General features: G+C 40.6%; 1 protein-coding gene across 8 annotated transcripts in view; it reads left to right on the top strand.

Moving 5' to 3' along the window:
* The first annotated feature begins 1790 nt into the window (after positions 1–1790).
* LOC109895378 (transcription factor 12) overlaps positions 1791–12762 on the top strand; it is a 94617-nt gene continuing 83645 nt past the window's right edge. For 2 of the 8 annotated variants that reach the window (XM_031830948.1, XM_031830944.1), the window contains exons 1-3: positions 1806–1979; positions 2820–2908; positions 3120–3192. In XM_031830948.1, coding sequence (XP_031686808.1) covers positions 2837–2908; positions 3120–3192 — 145 coding nt within the window. In that variant the 5' untranslated portion in view covers positions 1806–1979; positions 2820–2836. Of the gene's footprint in view, positions 2071–2819; positions 2909–3097; positions 3193–12762 lie in introns of those variants that run through there. The other 6 variants (XM_031830942.1, XM_031830943.1, XM_031830941.1 and 3 more) reach the window with 6 other exon arrangements.

The following is a 12762-nucleotide window of genomic DNA, read 5'->3' as shown; positions in this document are numbered from 1 at the left end:
TCCAGTATGCATATGCTACTGATGATCACTGGCTACAGAGATTTGATATTTTCAATATTCAGCAGTATTTTCTATTATCCATAAGTGTCATGTCTCTTCTCTTGACTTTTCTTACTGTGGAAACAAAACATAATAGCCTGGATGGACCAGATTATTTTTTCTTCAATTTATCATTTTGATCGCACACCAAACTTTTGTTCATTAGAAGTGGGGTTCTCAAACTTTTTGGGGCCGAGGACCCTTTTCGTGATAGAAAATTCATCAGTGACCCCCCCAGAACACAACTCAAATGAGAAAAAAATAGCATACATGGAGTTTACTATGACTTCAGCAGTGCATGCATGGCTGGATGAACCAAGTCTTGGGCTCTGGGAAGTAATATTTTAAAGGCCTGCCTCTTAGCATCAGAGAGAATATTTAGCAGTTTTCAAGCTAATTTCCTGCAATTCTACACATTTTGTCATGGGGCAGAGATATTGTTTGTTGTTGCATCTTCTAATATCCTGCAATTCTAACACATTGTTCTATGAGGCTGAGAGAAAATGTTGTCGTTTTAAAGCTTAAATTACAGGCCATTTATATAAAGAAAATGCAAGAATTATTGAGTTGAAACATTTATAATTGGTGAAGTACTGTGGATACCAATATTCCTGTGAGCCTCCTAGGCCCATGTGCCCAGGGTTAAGTACATAAATTGTTGATGAGTAATATTACATTTTATTGTATTACATACTAAACTTATTACATGGATCCCTTGGCCAAAATTAGTTGAATCTGTTGTTGTTAGTAATATTTATGTTAAAAAACGTATATATATATATATTTTTTTTTTTTTTTTTTTTTTTTTTTTTACTATTATGTATTAATTTTTTAGACAATTTATCTGGCCGCAGACCCTCTACAGTACCTCGGACCGCACTTTGAGAACCCCTGCATTAGAGTTTTGGCCCTGACCCAACTCTATTGTTTTCTGAGCCCATTCGACACCAATGGCTGAAGAAGCGTGCAGCCGAATTGCTAGGATATTACCACTATTTACATTTTAGCAATTAATAATCCGATCAAGCTGTTTTTGAATAATTATATAAATTGTCGATACATGTAGTCTACAGTTTTTTCACACCACTTTCTTTCCCTTTTTCCTCTAGCCTTAGCGGAACAGAAAAAGTAGTCCCGATTTATTGTGCTGTTCATAAAAATAGTTTGCAGTTTGCTTGCTTTTTGAGTGAGCTCAACCCGTGATAGACATGACACTGCAGCACACAATGCTCTCGGTCTTTTAGACGGACTCAATTAGTAAGGCTAACATACATAGGGACAAACAGGTTATAACTGTGATACTCTAACGTATTTTTAAAGAAACTAGGCCTACTCTGCGTCAACATTTCCCATTTAGTGTGGGACAGAATTTTGCTACATGTCCAATTAGTTGCAACCACCTTTAAGTGACCTCTCTCTTTCCCACTCTCTCGGTCCATATGCATTCATTGGCTACTAATTTATTCGTTATCCCACTTCTGACACCATTGTAGCGAATTCAGAGGTCTCACCAATACCTTTCCTTACACTAATGCGCTGATTGACACAACTTACAAAATCTGGCTTCGATCTCTTTGTACTAGTCTCACATAATGTTGCCTAATGATTGATTAAGACATGCTTAATGTAATATGATGGGTCCTCTCAACTGCTGTCATCTCCTACCACTCCGCGTGGTGTCTGTGGTAGGCTAGGCTGGGGATATCGTTTCACGGTTTTCAGCGGAAGGATACAACACCGAATGTCATTGTAGTGCTGAGGTTTTTGCGAAGCAAAAATGTCTGTCTGTCTAAGGTTAACTCGCAAGTGACATGTAGGGATATTTTGCGAACTATTACAACCTAAATCACTATTCTACAGTATTTGAGACGCGTTACAAGAGAACGAGGCTCCACACTACCACACCCGATCGCCCTAGTTGGAATTTTAAAGGGGAAAAGGTAAAATATTGTAGTGAGTTTGTCAAAAAAGGTTTCGGACTGGGTGAAAGAAGTTGGGATACAAGAGACTGGAGCTGGTATGGAGTAAAGGGTTGGCATTTGCTTTACTACTTTTACTTGAAAGGGCGTTTTACACAGCCTGAATTTGTAGCCTACAGCATATTGGTGGATCTTCCTTTTTGTTTAACATGCTAATTCACTTTCTATTTAATGACACATCAAATTCGTGGCTCATCACTGACTATTGCAAAAACATATTGTATAGCGTATCATTCATTAGTCCTTGATTTGAAAATCTATAGTAGGTTAGTTACTTTGTAACTTAGTCTGTCACGGAAGATTGACACAAATGTAGCGTTTGGGGAGTCAGATAAACATTTGAAAAACGATGCTGCAGGTCTCAGTGTGTGTCACTGGTGTTACACGCAGCGCCAAGCATTTTCAATGTGCCTGTACCATTGCAAATAGATGGAATTTCCTTACCACGTATTGGCTACCTTTTCCTTTTCATTCTGTTCAGATGTCATAATGTGCAATAACATTTTCTAAAAGGGAGCGTGGAAACGTGGATGACAATGGGTCAATTACAATTACTTTCATCGGTTGTTGCAGTAGCCAACTTTTGATCAATTAACTCGCACAGCAATGTCAAGGGTCACTGTGCAGATTTATTTTCGGAACCGATGTGTTCTGGGAATATTCCTTGTCAACTTCAGTCAGAATCTAGAATGAGATTTCACTTTACTGAAGTTCGTTATTGAATGGATATTTTTTTTTTATCAAGGAATTAGGACAATTTAAAACAAAATTGGACTTAAGCAAACAAACTTTCTTCTTTAGGTCTAAAGATTGGCAGGATGAATCCTCAACAGCGGATTGCCGCTATCGGAACAGACAAGGAATTGAGTGACTTGCTGGATTTTAGCGCGGTAGGACAGTTATCTATCTATCTTTTTACAATGTTTTATTTGTTTGTTATTTAGCCCACTTTATTCTGTATCAGTCAATGTCTCTCCAGTGAAGAAATTGATTATGAAACACAGGAAGTCTGAACAGCTTGTAACAGATGCATGATTATCAAAGGCAAAATATTAATTTGTCTCAGTCACATTTTTCAGACCACTTCTTTTCTTCTGGTAGATGTTTTCTCCACCTGTAAATAGTGGGAAAAACAGGCCAACCACCCTTGGAAGCAGCCAGTTCAGTGCACCAGGTAGGATTTTATCCCAGAAACCTATTTTTAATATGTTCTCTGTTCTGTTCTGTTCAGTTATAGCCCTGGTTCTCTCTCCCCCTGTTGTGTCATGTCTAACCACTGCTGTTTGAAATCAGTTCATATGCGTGTTCCTGATGTCTCCCACTGCATTTTGGATGTTTATGTTATTACTTTTGTGAAAAGCCAAAGGAGCAAGGTTTCATATTCAACATAGTATTACTATTAATTTCCCGCCTCATCTGTGTGTGTCTGTGTGTGTGTGTGTGTGTGTGTGTGTGTGTGTGTGTGCACTCTTCACATCTGGTGTGTGAAACATGCCACCTTCACCTGGAATTATCGTAGACTGACTGCTGTAAAGATGTGAAAATAAGGAATGGTTTAGGCTTATTTGACATATGTGAAAGAATGCTTATCGACCTAACAGCTCTGACAGTGTAATATAATTGTAATTATCACTTCTTTATAACCCTTCCTTGTGTTTTGTGTGCAGAAAGATATCTGTGGCTTGTTCGCATATCCATTTTCTATTGATTATGACACAAAATCCATTTTGCTCATATTGACAGTGGGGCATTGATTGTGTTTGTGATATATTGCTCCCTAGATTTGTGCAACATATAAAAGCTGTGCCAAAGATATCCCATGTCTATCAGTTGTGTAGTAAGTACAGTATGGGGTTACTTCCTGTTCATCAAGTGGTGTTTCACTGTGTCCGTCCCCCAGTGCTGAGCTGTTTAAAAAAGGCAGTGAGTTCCTCAGCCCCAGGTCCCTAAAGGCCTGGCCATTCATGTGGCCTTCACACACCTATCTCACAGGCTCAATGACTAGAGGATGTGATCTGATGTAGTGTAATTTTAGCCGGGAGCATTTCTCATGCAGAAGTGGGCTGTTTAGACTGATGCAGCTTGCTTCATTGGTGTAGATGTATTAATAAGTGTTGCTTAAATACCCTGCTTTTATGTGGATAATTTCTTCACTGTAAAGGCTCCAACACATTAATCCATAGCACAATCAAGCATTATATCTCCTCAATACTTGTTTTACATAAAGCAACAAAGCCTTGCCTTGTCGTTAGTTCTAAATGACACACTTTTATTGGAAACAACAGTAAGACAATGGACTGATCAGCAAGACAATGGGGCCAAAAGGGAGCTTTTGTGAAAAGCCTGGTGAAGTGTTCTGATGTTTTTCATAGTACTTTGCATCCTCACTTCCCATTCTGGATGCTGTATCCACAGAAGTAAATAGCTTGGGATCCAGGTCAAGTCGGTGCTGAATTGATGCTTTAAGTACAGTGCTTTCGGAAAGTATTCAGACCCTTTAAACTGTTTTTTCCCCCCTCATCAATCTATACAGAATACCCCATAATGACAAAGCAAAAACAGGTTTTTAGAAATGTAAGCAAATGTCTGAGGTCCTGAGCGCTCTGGATCAGGTTTTCATTAAGAATCTCTCAGTACTTTACTCCGTTCATCTTTTCCTCGATCGTGACTAGTCTCCTAGTCCCTGTAGCTGAAAAACATTCCCACAGCATGATGCTGCCATCACCATGGTTCACTGTAGGGATGGTGCCAGATTTCCTCCAGCCATGCATGACACTTGGCATTCAGGCATTCAGAGTTCCATCTTGGTTTTATCAGAACAGAGAATCTTGTTTCTCGTGATCTGAGAGTCTTTAGCTGCCTTTTGGCAAACTCCAAGCGGGCTGTCATGTGCCTTTTACTGAGGAGTTGCTTCCATCTGGCCACTCTACCATAAAGGAGTGCTGCAGAGATAGTTGTCCTTCTGGAAGGTTCTCCCATATCCACAGAGGAACTCCAGAGCTCTGTCAGAGTGACCATCATGTTCTTGTTCACCTCCCTGACCAAGGCCCTTCTCCCCCGATTTCTCAGTTTGGCTGGGCGGCCAGCTCTAGGAAGAGTCTTGGTGGTTCCAAACTACTTCCATTTAAGAATGATGGAGGCCACTGTGTTCTTGGGGACATTCAATGCTGCAGACATTTTTTGGTACCCTTCCCCAGATCTGTGCCTCAACACAATCCTGTCTCGGAGCTCTACGGACCATTTCTTTGACCTTGTGGCTTGGTTTTTGCTCTGACATTCACTGTCAACTGTGGGACATTATATAGAGGGGTGCCTTTCCAAATCATGTCCAATCAATATAATTTACACCAGGTGGACTCCATACAAGTTGTAGAAACATCTCAAGGTTGATCAATGGAAACAGGATGCACCTGACCTCAATTTCGTGTCTCATAGCAAAGGGTGTGAATACTTATGTAAATAGGGAATTTGTTTTATTATTTTAATACATTTGTAAACATTTGTAAAAACCTGTTTTCGCTTTGTCATTATGGGGTATTGTGTGTAGATTGCTGAGGATTGTTATTTATTTAATCCATTTTAGAATAAGTCTGTAACGTAACAAAATGTAGAAAAATTCAAGGGGTCTGAATACTTTCTGAAAGGAAAGGGGGATACCTAGTCAATCAATCAGTCAAATGTATTTATAAAGCCATTTTTACATCAGCCGATGTCACAAAGTGCTATACCTAGACAGTTGCACAACTGAATGCCTTCAACTGAAATCTGTCTTCCGCATTTAACCCAACCCCTCTGAATCAGAGAGATGCGGGGGGGGGGGGGGGGGGGGCTGCCTTAATCGACATCCACATCTTTGGCACCCAGGGAACAGTGGGTTAACTGCCTTGCTCAGGGGCAGAATGACAGATTTTTACCAATGTCAGCTCAGTGATTCGATCCAGCAACCTTTCGGTTACTGGCTCAAACCACTAGACTACCTTCCGGCGCTGTATATACTTGCACTTTCATCAATCAGTTTGGGTAAAGCATTCACTGTGCATTCATAAGTATTAACAACTATACAGAGCATTATCAATATATATCAATTTGAGTCTGTTGACGTTATGTCAAATATATTCCCAACCATCCTTTAATAGCGCTCTATGTAGCTAATGCTATGTAAAGTGTTGCTGAATAGGCCTACTTCATTTTTGAGTGAAATTCGCTTTCAGTGATCATACCTTCCATTTTGCCCCACCATAATGAAATATAAAATAGAATGTTGCTTCAATTCAAGTGTTACAAAGGAACTCATTTTCTGAATTCTTAATGTGTGAAGTTGGAGAATTGAACTTAGTAAACTCTGCGGTGTGCTTTAGAATTTAATATAGCATGGCATTCATGGACATCATGTGACAAGCCACATTTAAGCCTGATGTGTTGGGCATGCACTCTGTGGCTTCCAAAATAGACCAGCATCGGCATGGTGCTTTTTGTTTCGAATAGAAAAGAAATAGAGACTGTTAATAGACTGTTTTTCCCATCAAAGCCCATCGTCATGGCTAAAATGCCTAGTGGTATTTATTTAGTCAGTAAGAAAAGTCACAAGAATTGAGCCATGTTTTGTAGAGGCTTATGTGAATGGTATTTTTGTTCTATTTCCATCAATAGACATTATGTGGGATCTGTTTTGGGCTTACTCTCTCCTTGATGTTTTTTATGTGTGTCAGAGTCACACACCTGTCTGTTCCAAGCTTGATATACTCCTTGACCTAAAGTAAGTAGTAAACTAGAAACCACTGATACCTCAAATGTAATGTTCTGCACGATGCAATACTCACGTTAACATCTATGTCGAAGCTGCTCAGTTAGCTTGCTTCAGAGCTCACTGTGGCACTTTTATATTTGGTGAGCTATATTAGGAATATTTTCAGATCATGGTTTGCTCTCTCTGTCCCACCTACTTTAGACTTGCTGTAGAAGTCAGCCAAGAATCAGAAAAGCCATAATTATGTTTGGGTTGTTATTGCTCCTAGAGGGACAGACTGAGGCATATTTGCAATTCTGCTCCTACTGCGGGTTGGCAACCTGAACAGAATTGATGATACATTTTTCCTGCAATTTTGCCTTCCTGTAATTGTTTATTTATCCCATCTTGTTTAGAATGGGCCTAGGTATTCCTGGTTGGCCTGCAGTCAATTCAAAGAATGTGCCACATGTTATCATTCACTTGTTTACAGAATAGATGAAGCCAAGTTGTACAAGGATGTTACAAGGATGTCAGAACTGTTCAATTATATTTACAATACTTTTTGTGAATATAATTTAAATTATATGCTTGTGATAGACGTACACTGCATTTTCCTTCCACTTCAGCAAACTTTCTCTCAGTTTAAAGCTCTTTCTTCAGCTTTTATCCCCATGGATTAGAAAATATTATTATCTGCTGATTAATTATTAATACAGTGTTGAAGAATATGACTTATTCTCATAATTATTAAGCAAGGATTGTTTTGTTCAGTCAGAAGACTTAGAACTTGCAGAAGTACCCAGCTTGCATTTTAAGATAATTTAACACACGCAAAAACCTCTCCACTGCACATGGCACAATGTGTGAAGCAATAAAAGGTGACAAAACTCATCTTGAACGCAGCTTATCTTCAAAGCATTTAAGGATTTGGAACGTTGTATTTTTTTTTGTTTAAAGCAACTGCTAAGTCGGTCTTCAATTTAACCATGCATTTTTCTTCTAAAATTGATTATTTCAAACAGATTCAATATATGTAACCACAACAGTAGCTTTCAACTGAGGTTCTTAAAGAAGGACTGAGCTGAATCTTTTATTTTGCTCATGAAGCGATTGTCCCTTGAGATGCTACCCACTCCAGTTCTCCTTTTGACTGATTTCATTTATCATAGGCTCTCATTGTTTTGAGTGTGTTTATTTAAATCCACATAAGTGTCACGTTCAGTGGAATAATTATCGGACCAAACTTCAGGGAGAGTGCGAGGAGCAGGCACAGGACGTACCGGACTGGGGACACGCACTTCAGGGAGAGTGCGAGGAGGAGACACATGACGTACCGGACTGGAGAGATGCACTTGAGGCCAGAAGTGTGGAACCACCACAGGTTGCACCAGACTGCTAACCGGATCTTCTGGTCGGACGTTGAGCAGAACACACTTGAACAAATCAAATCAAATTGATTTAAATAGCCCTTTGTACATCAGCTGATATCTCAAAGTGCTGTACAGAAACCCAGCCTAAAACCCCAAACAGCAAGCAATGCAGGTGTAGAAGCACGGTGGCTAGGAAAAACTCCCTAGAAAGACCAAAACCTAGTAAGAAACATAGAGAGGAACCAGGCTATGAGGGGTGGCCACAACATCTCTCATCTCACTCTCCCAACTTCGCTATTGCCTCCCTGACAGTCTCTGACTCTTCCCTCTGCTCAGCCGCCAGCTCCATGTGCACCCCCCCCCCCAAAAAAACTTGGGGTGGTCCTTGGGCTTTCTGTAGCCACGAACCTGTCGTCATCGCTGTCCTCCATAATCTTCTTCCGTCTGTCGCCATGGAAGGGTTTCGTATCTCCCCATCACTTCTTCCCATGTCCAGAACTCCTTCCCTCTTTGGGCACGCTGCTTGGTCCTGGTTTGATGGGATATTCTGTCACGTTCGCTGGAATAATTATCGGACCAAACTGCAGCGCGATATGGTTTCCACATAATATGTATTTGAAAACGCACAAAACAAAACAACAAAGAAAGAACGAAACAAACAACGAACCGTGACTACAGAGGTGCTACTTGCACTAACTCAAAACAATATCCCATAAACCACAAGTGGACAAAATGCTACTTATTATGATCCCCAATTAGAGACAATGATAGCCAGCTGCCTCTAATTGAGAATCATACCAAACACCAACATAGAAAAACTAAACTAGAACCCCACATAGAAAATAATAACTAGAAAACCCCCCAGTCCCGCCTTGACCTACTATACCATAGAAAAACAAAAGCTCTCTATGGTTAGGGCGTGACAATAAGATCATCTCATTTTAGTTTGTAATCTCAGAACCCCTGTTTTACAAAAGTGCATGAAAAAATGATAGACTATATAAAAAAATGATAATATTTGATTTCATTTTAAAACATTTGATCAGGTCTTATAGCAGGCTTTAGTTTGACAAACCTCATTTCATGTTTTAAGCCTTTGAGTGTATTGCTGAAGGAATCCTTTCCTTTCAGAGACGCCTGTTTATTTTGAGATAACCTTCTGGCTGCTCTGTGAACTATTGGGCCACACTACGTTTGTGATGCCTTCAAATGGGTACCCTCCCCTGGCAGACTGTACCCTCCTCCATTGGAGGGAAGATTCTGGAAGAGTTTGGACATCTCTCATTTATGTATCACAGGTCACCTCCTGACTTGGTTATGGAGAACTGTGCTGTTGCCATAGCGATGAAAGTCCATTGAAGGCAGGTGACTTGGCACACCTTTTGCATCTTTTTTTTGCAGGTCTGCCAAGAGGAAAAGCATTAAAATAATGTCTTCAGTCACCCAATATGCGGTAGATTACTATCAGGCTTCTCCTAGAATGTCATTATTTTGATATAAGAAAGTTGGTGTTGTACATCAGACTTGGCTCCTTTGATGTGGATTCCAATTCATTTTTCAAATGAGCAGTTTATTACCATGTATTTGATGTTGTATTAAGTTGTGAAGGCACTTAGTTGGTGGGGACCAAACAACCCTTATTGTGACTTGAGGCTGCTGGATTTAAAACCAGCCAGAGATACATTTCTATACCTGCTTATCTGTGCTTGACCTCTGGCTGATATAGTCTGAATAGACACATTGTTAGGTGTTGGACGGAGGTAGTGAGTTGTATCTGTATGTACAGTATGTATGTACACTACTGTTCAAACGTTTGGGGTCACTTAGAAATGTCCTTGTTTTTTAAAGAAATGCACATTTTTTTGTCCATTAAAATAACATCAAATTGATCAGAAATACAGTGTAGACATTGTTAATATCGTAAATGACTATTGTAGCTGGAAACTGCAGATTTTTTTGGGAATATCTACATAGGCGTACAGAGACCCATTATCAGCAACCATCACTCCTGCATTCCAATGGCACATTGTGTTAGCTAATCCAAGTTTATCATTTTAAAAGGCAAATAGATCAATACAAAACCCTTTTGCAATTATGTTAGCACAGCTGAAAACTGTGGTGCTGATTAAAGAAGCAATAAAACTGGCCTTCTTTAGACTAGTTGAGTATCTGGAGCATCAGCATTTGTGGGTTTGATTACAGGCTCAAAATGGCTAGAAACAAATAACTTTCTTCTGAAACTGGTCAGTCTATTCTTGTTCTGAGAAATGAAGAAATTGTCAAGAAACTGAAGATCTCGTCCAACGCTGTGTACTACTCTCTTCACAGAACAGCGCAAACAGGCTCTAACCAGAATAGAAAGAGGAGTGGGAGGCCCCGGTGCACAACTGAGCAAGAGGACAAGTACATTAGAGTGTCTAGTTTGAGAAACAGAAGCCTCTCAAGTCCTCAACTGGCCGCTTCATTAAATAGTACCCGCAAAACACCAGTCTCAATGTCAACAGTGAAGGGGTGACTCTGGGATGCTGGCCTCCTAGGCAGAGTTCCTCTGTCCAGTGTCTGTGTTCTTTTGCCCATCTTAATATTTTATTTTTATTGGCCAGTCTGAGATATGGCTTTTTCTTTGCAACTCTGCCTAGAAGGCCAGCATCCCGGAATCGGGATATTCCATTAAAAATCAACTGTTTCCAGCTCCAATAGTCATTTACAACATTAACAATGTCTACAATGTATTTCGGATCAATTGAATGTTATTTTAATGGACAAAAAATTTGCTTTTCTTTCAAAAACAAGGACATTTCTAAGTGACCCCAAACTTTTGAACGGTAGTATGCTTCAAGAACACCTGCTGCTGAAGCACAGGATGTCTGTTAGTTTTAAAACTAAACTCCCAAATACAGTACATTGATGCTGAGTACTCTGGACTTATGGAGCATGTTGGTGTCAGGTGGAAAGCACTCCTCAGAGATACAGAGTTGCATTGGTCAACATACCACACAGAGTGAGAGAGAGAGCATTAGCTTTAGCTACCTCCATCCTGACCACTAATGACTGACCCTACCCTCTGAGGACATATCTGGGGGCAGCAGCGGGAGGAGGAGGGGTGGGTTGTCCTCATCTAATGATCTGAGAGCCCGTGGCCATCGCATGCAACCGGGCCTGCCGTGTGGTGTCAGTGATGCGCCTGGGAGCGTGCAGGGCTTCGATTGGGAATAACAGAGCAGGGGTTAGTGGGAAGGAATGAGTTATGATCCCCTGTTTGATCTACCAGGCCCCTGTGGGAGTCAGAGAGCCCTGGACAGAGCATTACTGGGGGTACTCTGGGGAGCTGCTGGGATGCTGAGTTGGGGACTGGCCCTTTACCAGTTTAACCATATCTACTCAGGATCTCAGAAGGAGGGAGGGATGCAGGCTAGGAGGGAGCATGTGCTATGTGCTGTTTTTAAAAAGACAGCCATTATTGAATGGAAAAGGTGATATTGTAAATTGTGTGATTATGAACACACAGCTTTGTATTTGCAGATTCAGATGTGTTCTATTTTCCAGTAGCAGCTCAAGTCTTGCACCTGTATTGATATACGTAGTGCCAGGAAAGGACCTGACTGTTTGTGTCCAACGGACTGCATGGGAGCTCCGACCTGGGATGTTATGTTATGTGCCATCCAGAGTGCAGTGGTTACGTGCAGTACGTGACCACCCCTCTACTATCACTGTTTTTATTACAGCTCTCTCTCTGCCAACCTAGCTGTTTGGGTTTCTTCACTGGCTATGTCCTATTTGTGTTTGAAGATGGAAGGGATGATAAGGAAATGGTCTGTTTGGTCACTCTGTGCGGGTGTTGAGGGGAGGGGGATTTAAATGCAGGAATCAGACTATATACACCACTGCCTTGCCAAAAAGCATACCACATAATTGTCCTTATCAGATAGGTTTCCATCATAGGGTCATGTTTTGTTCTAGTGGTTTTAAAGATCACAGAGTGGATTGTTGCTCAATGGGGCATCTCTGTTTCTTTCACTCTTTCCCACACTCATAAATGCTCTCTAGCTCTCTCTCTCTCTCTGTCTCTCTCTCTCTCTCTCTCTCTCTCTCTCTCTCTCTCTCTCTCTCTCTCTCTCTCTCTCTCTCTCTCTCGCAAACACTCACACACAACATTTTCTCAGGTGTTGTGGCTAGTTTGTGAGGATAACTGAGTGTTTGGGGCTGACCGTGACCTGAGGCTTGATACATTTGTTAGGATTTCCATTTCAGATATAGAAAATGCTGATGAGTCCAAGTCGTTGTTGTGTAGGCCTAATCCCTCAGCAGTGGCTGGGCCAGCCTCTCCTATGTATAGATTTAGTTGCAACTGCATTTACAGTGAATGTGGCATGTTATTTTTAGGTCTGAGGTCTGAAATGTGTTTTTTTGCTGTGCTGTGCAAAATACCAATCAAATTGAAGTTCAATCTCTCCTCTTTTAAAATACTTGAGGATTAGTGGGTACCACTGATTTGTTCCTGGTTTTAATTTGTCTTTTGAAGGATTTACACTAATAAATTAAAGACGATGGACTCGAGCTAAATCTTTTGTAAAGCTCTCAACTTTCAATTCGTGCAACCTCATTTTGTTTGTTACCATGGTAATTATTGTAATGAAGGGAAATA

This window comes from Oncorhynchus kisutch, linkage group LG8 (genome assembly GCF_002021735.2).
Source record: "Oncorhynchus kisutch isolate 150728-3 linkage group LG8, Okis_V2, whole genome shotgun sequence".
NCBI lineage: Eukaryota > Metazoa > Chordata > Actinopteri > Salmoniformes > Salmonidae > Oncorhynchus > Oncorhynchus kisutch.
The sequence above is the reverse complement of the archived record's forward strand: the minus strand, read 5'-3'. Positions and strand labels throughout refer to the sequence as shown.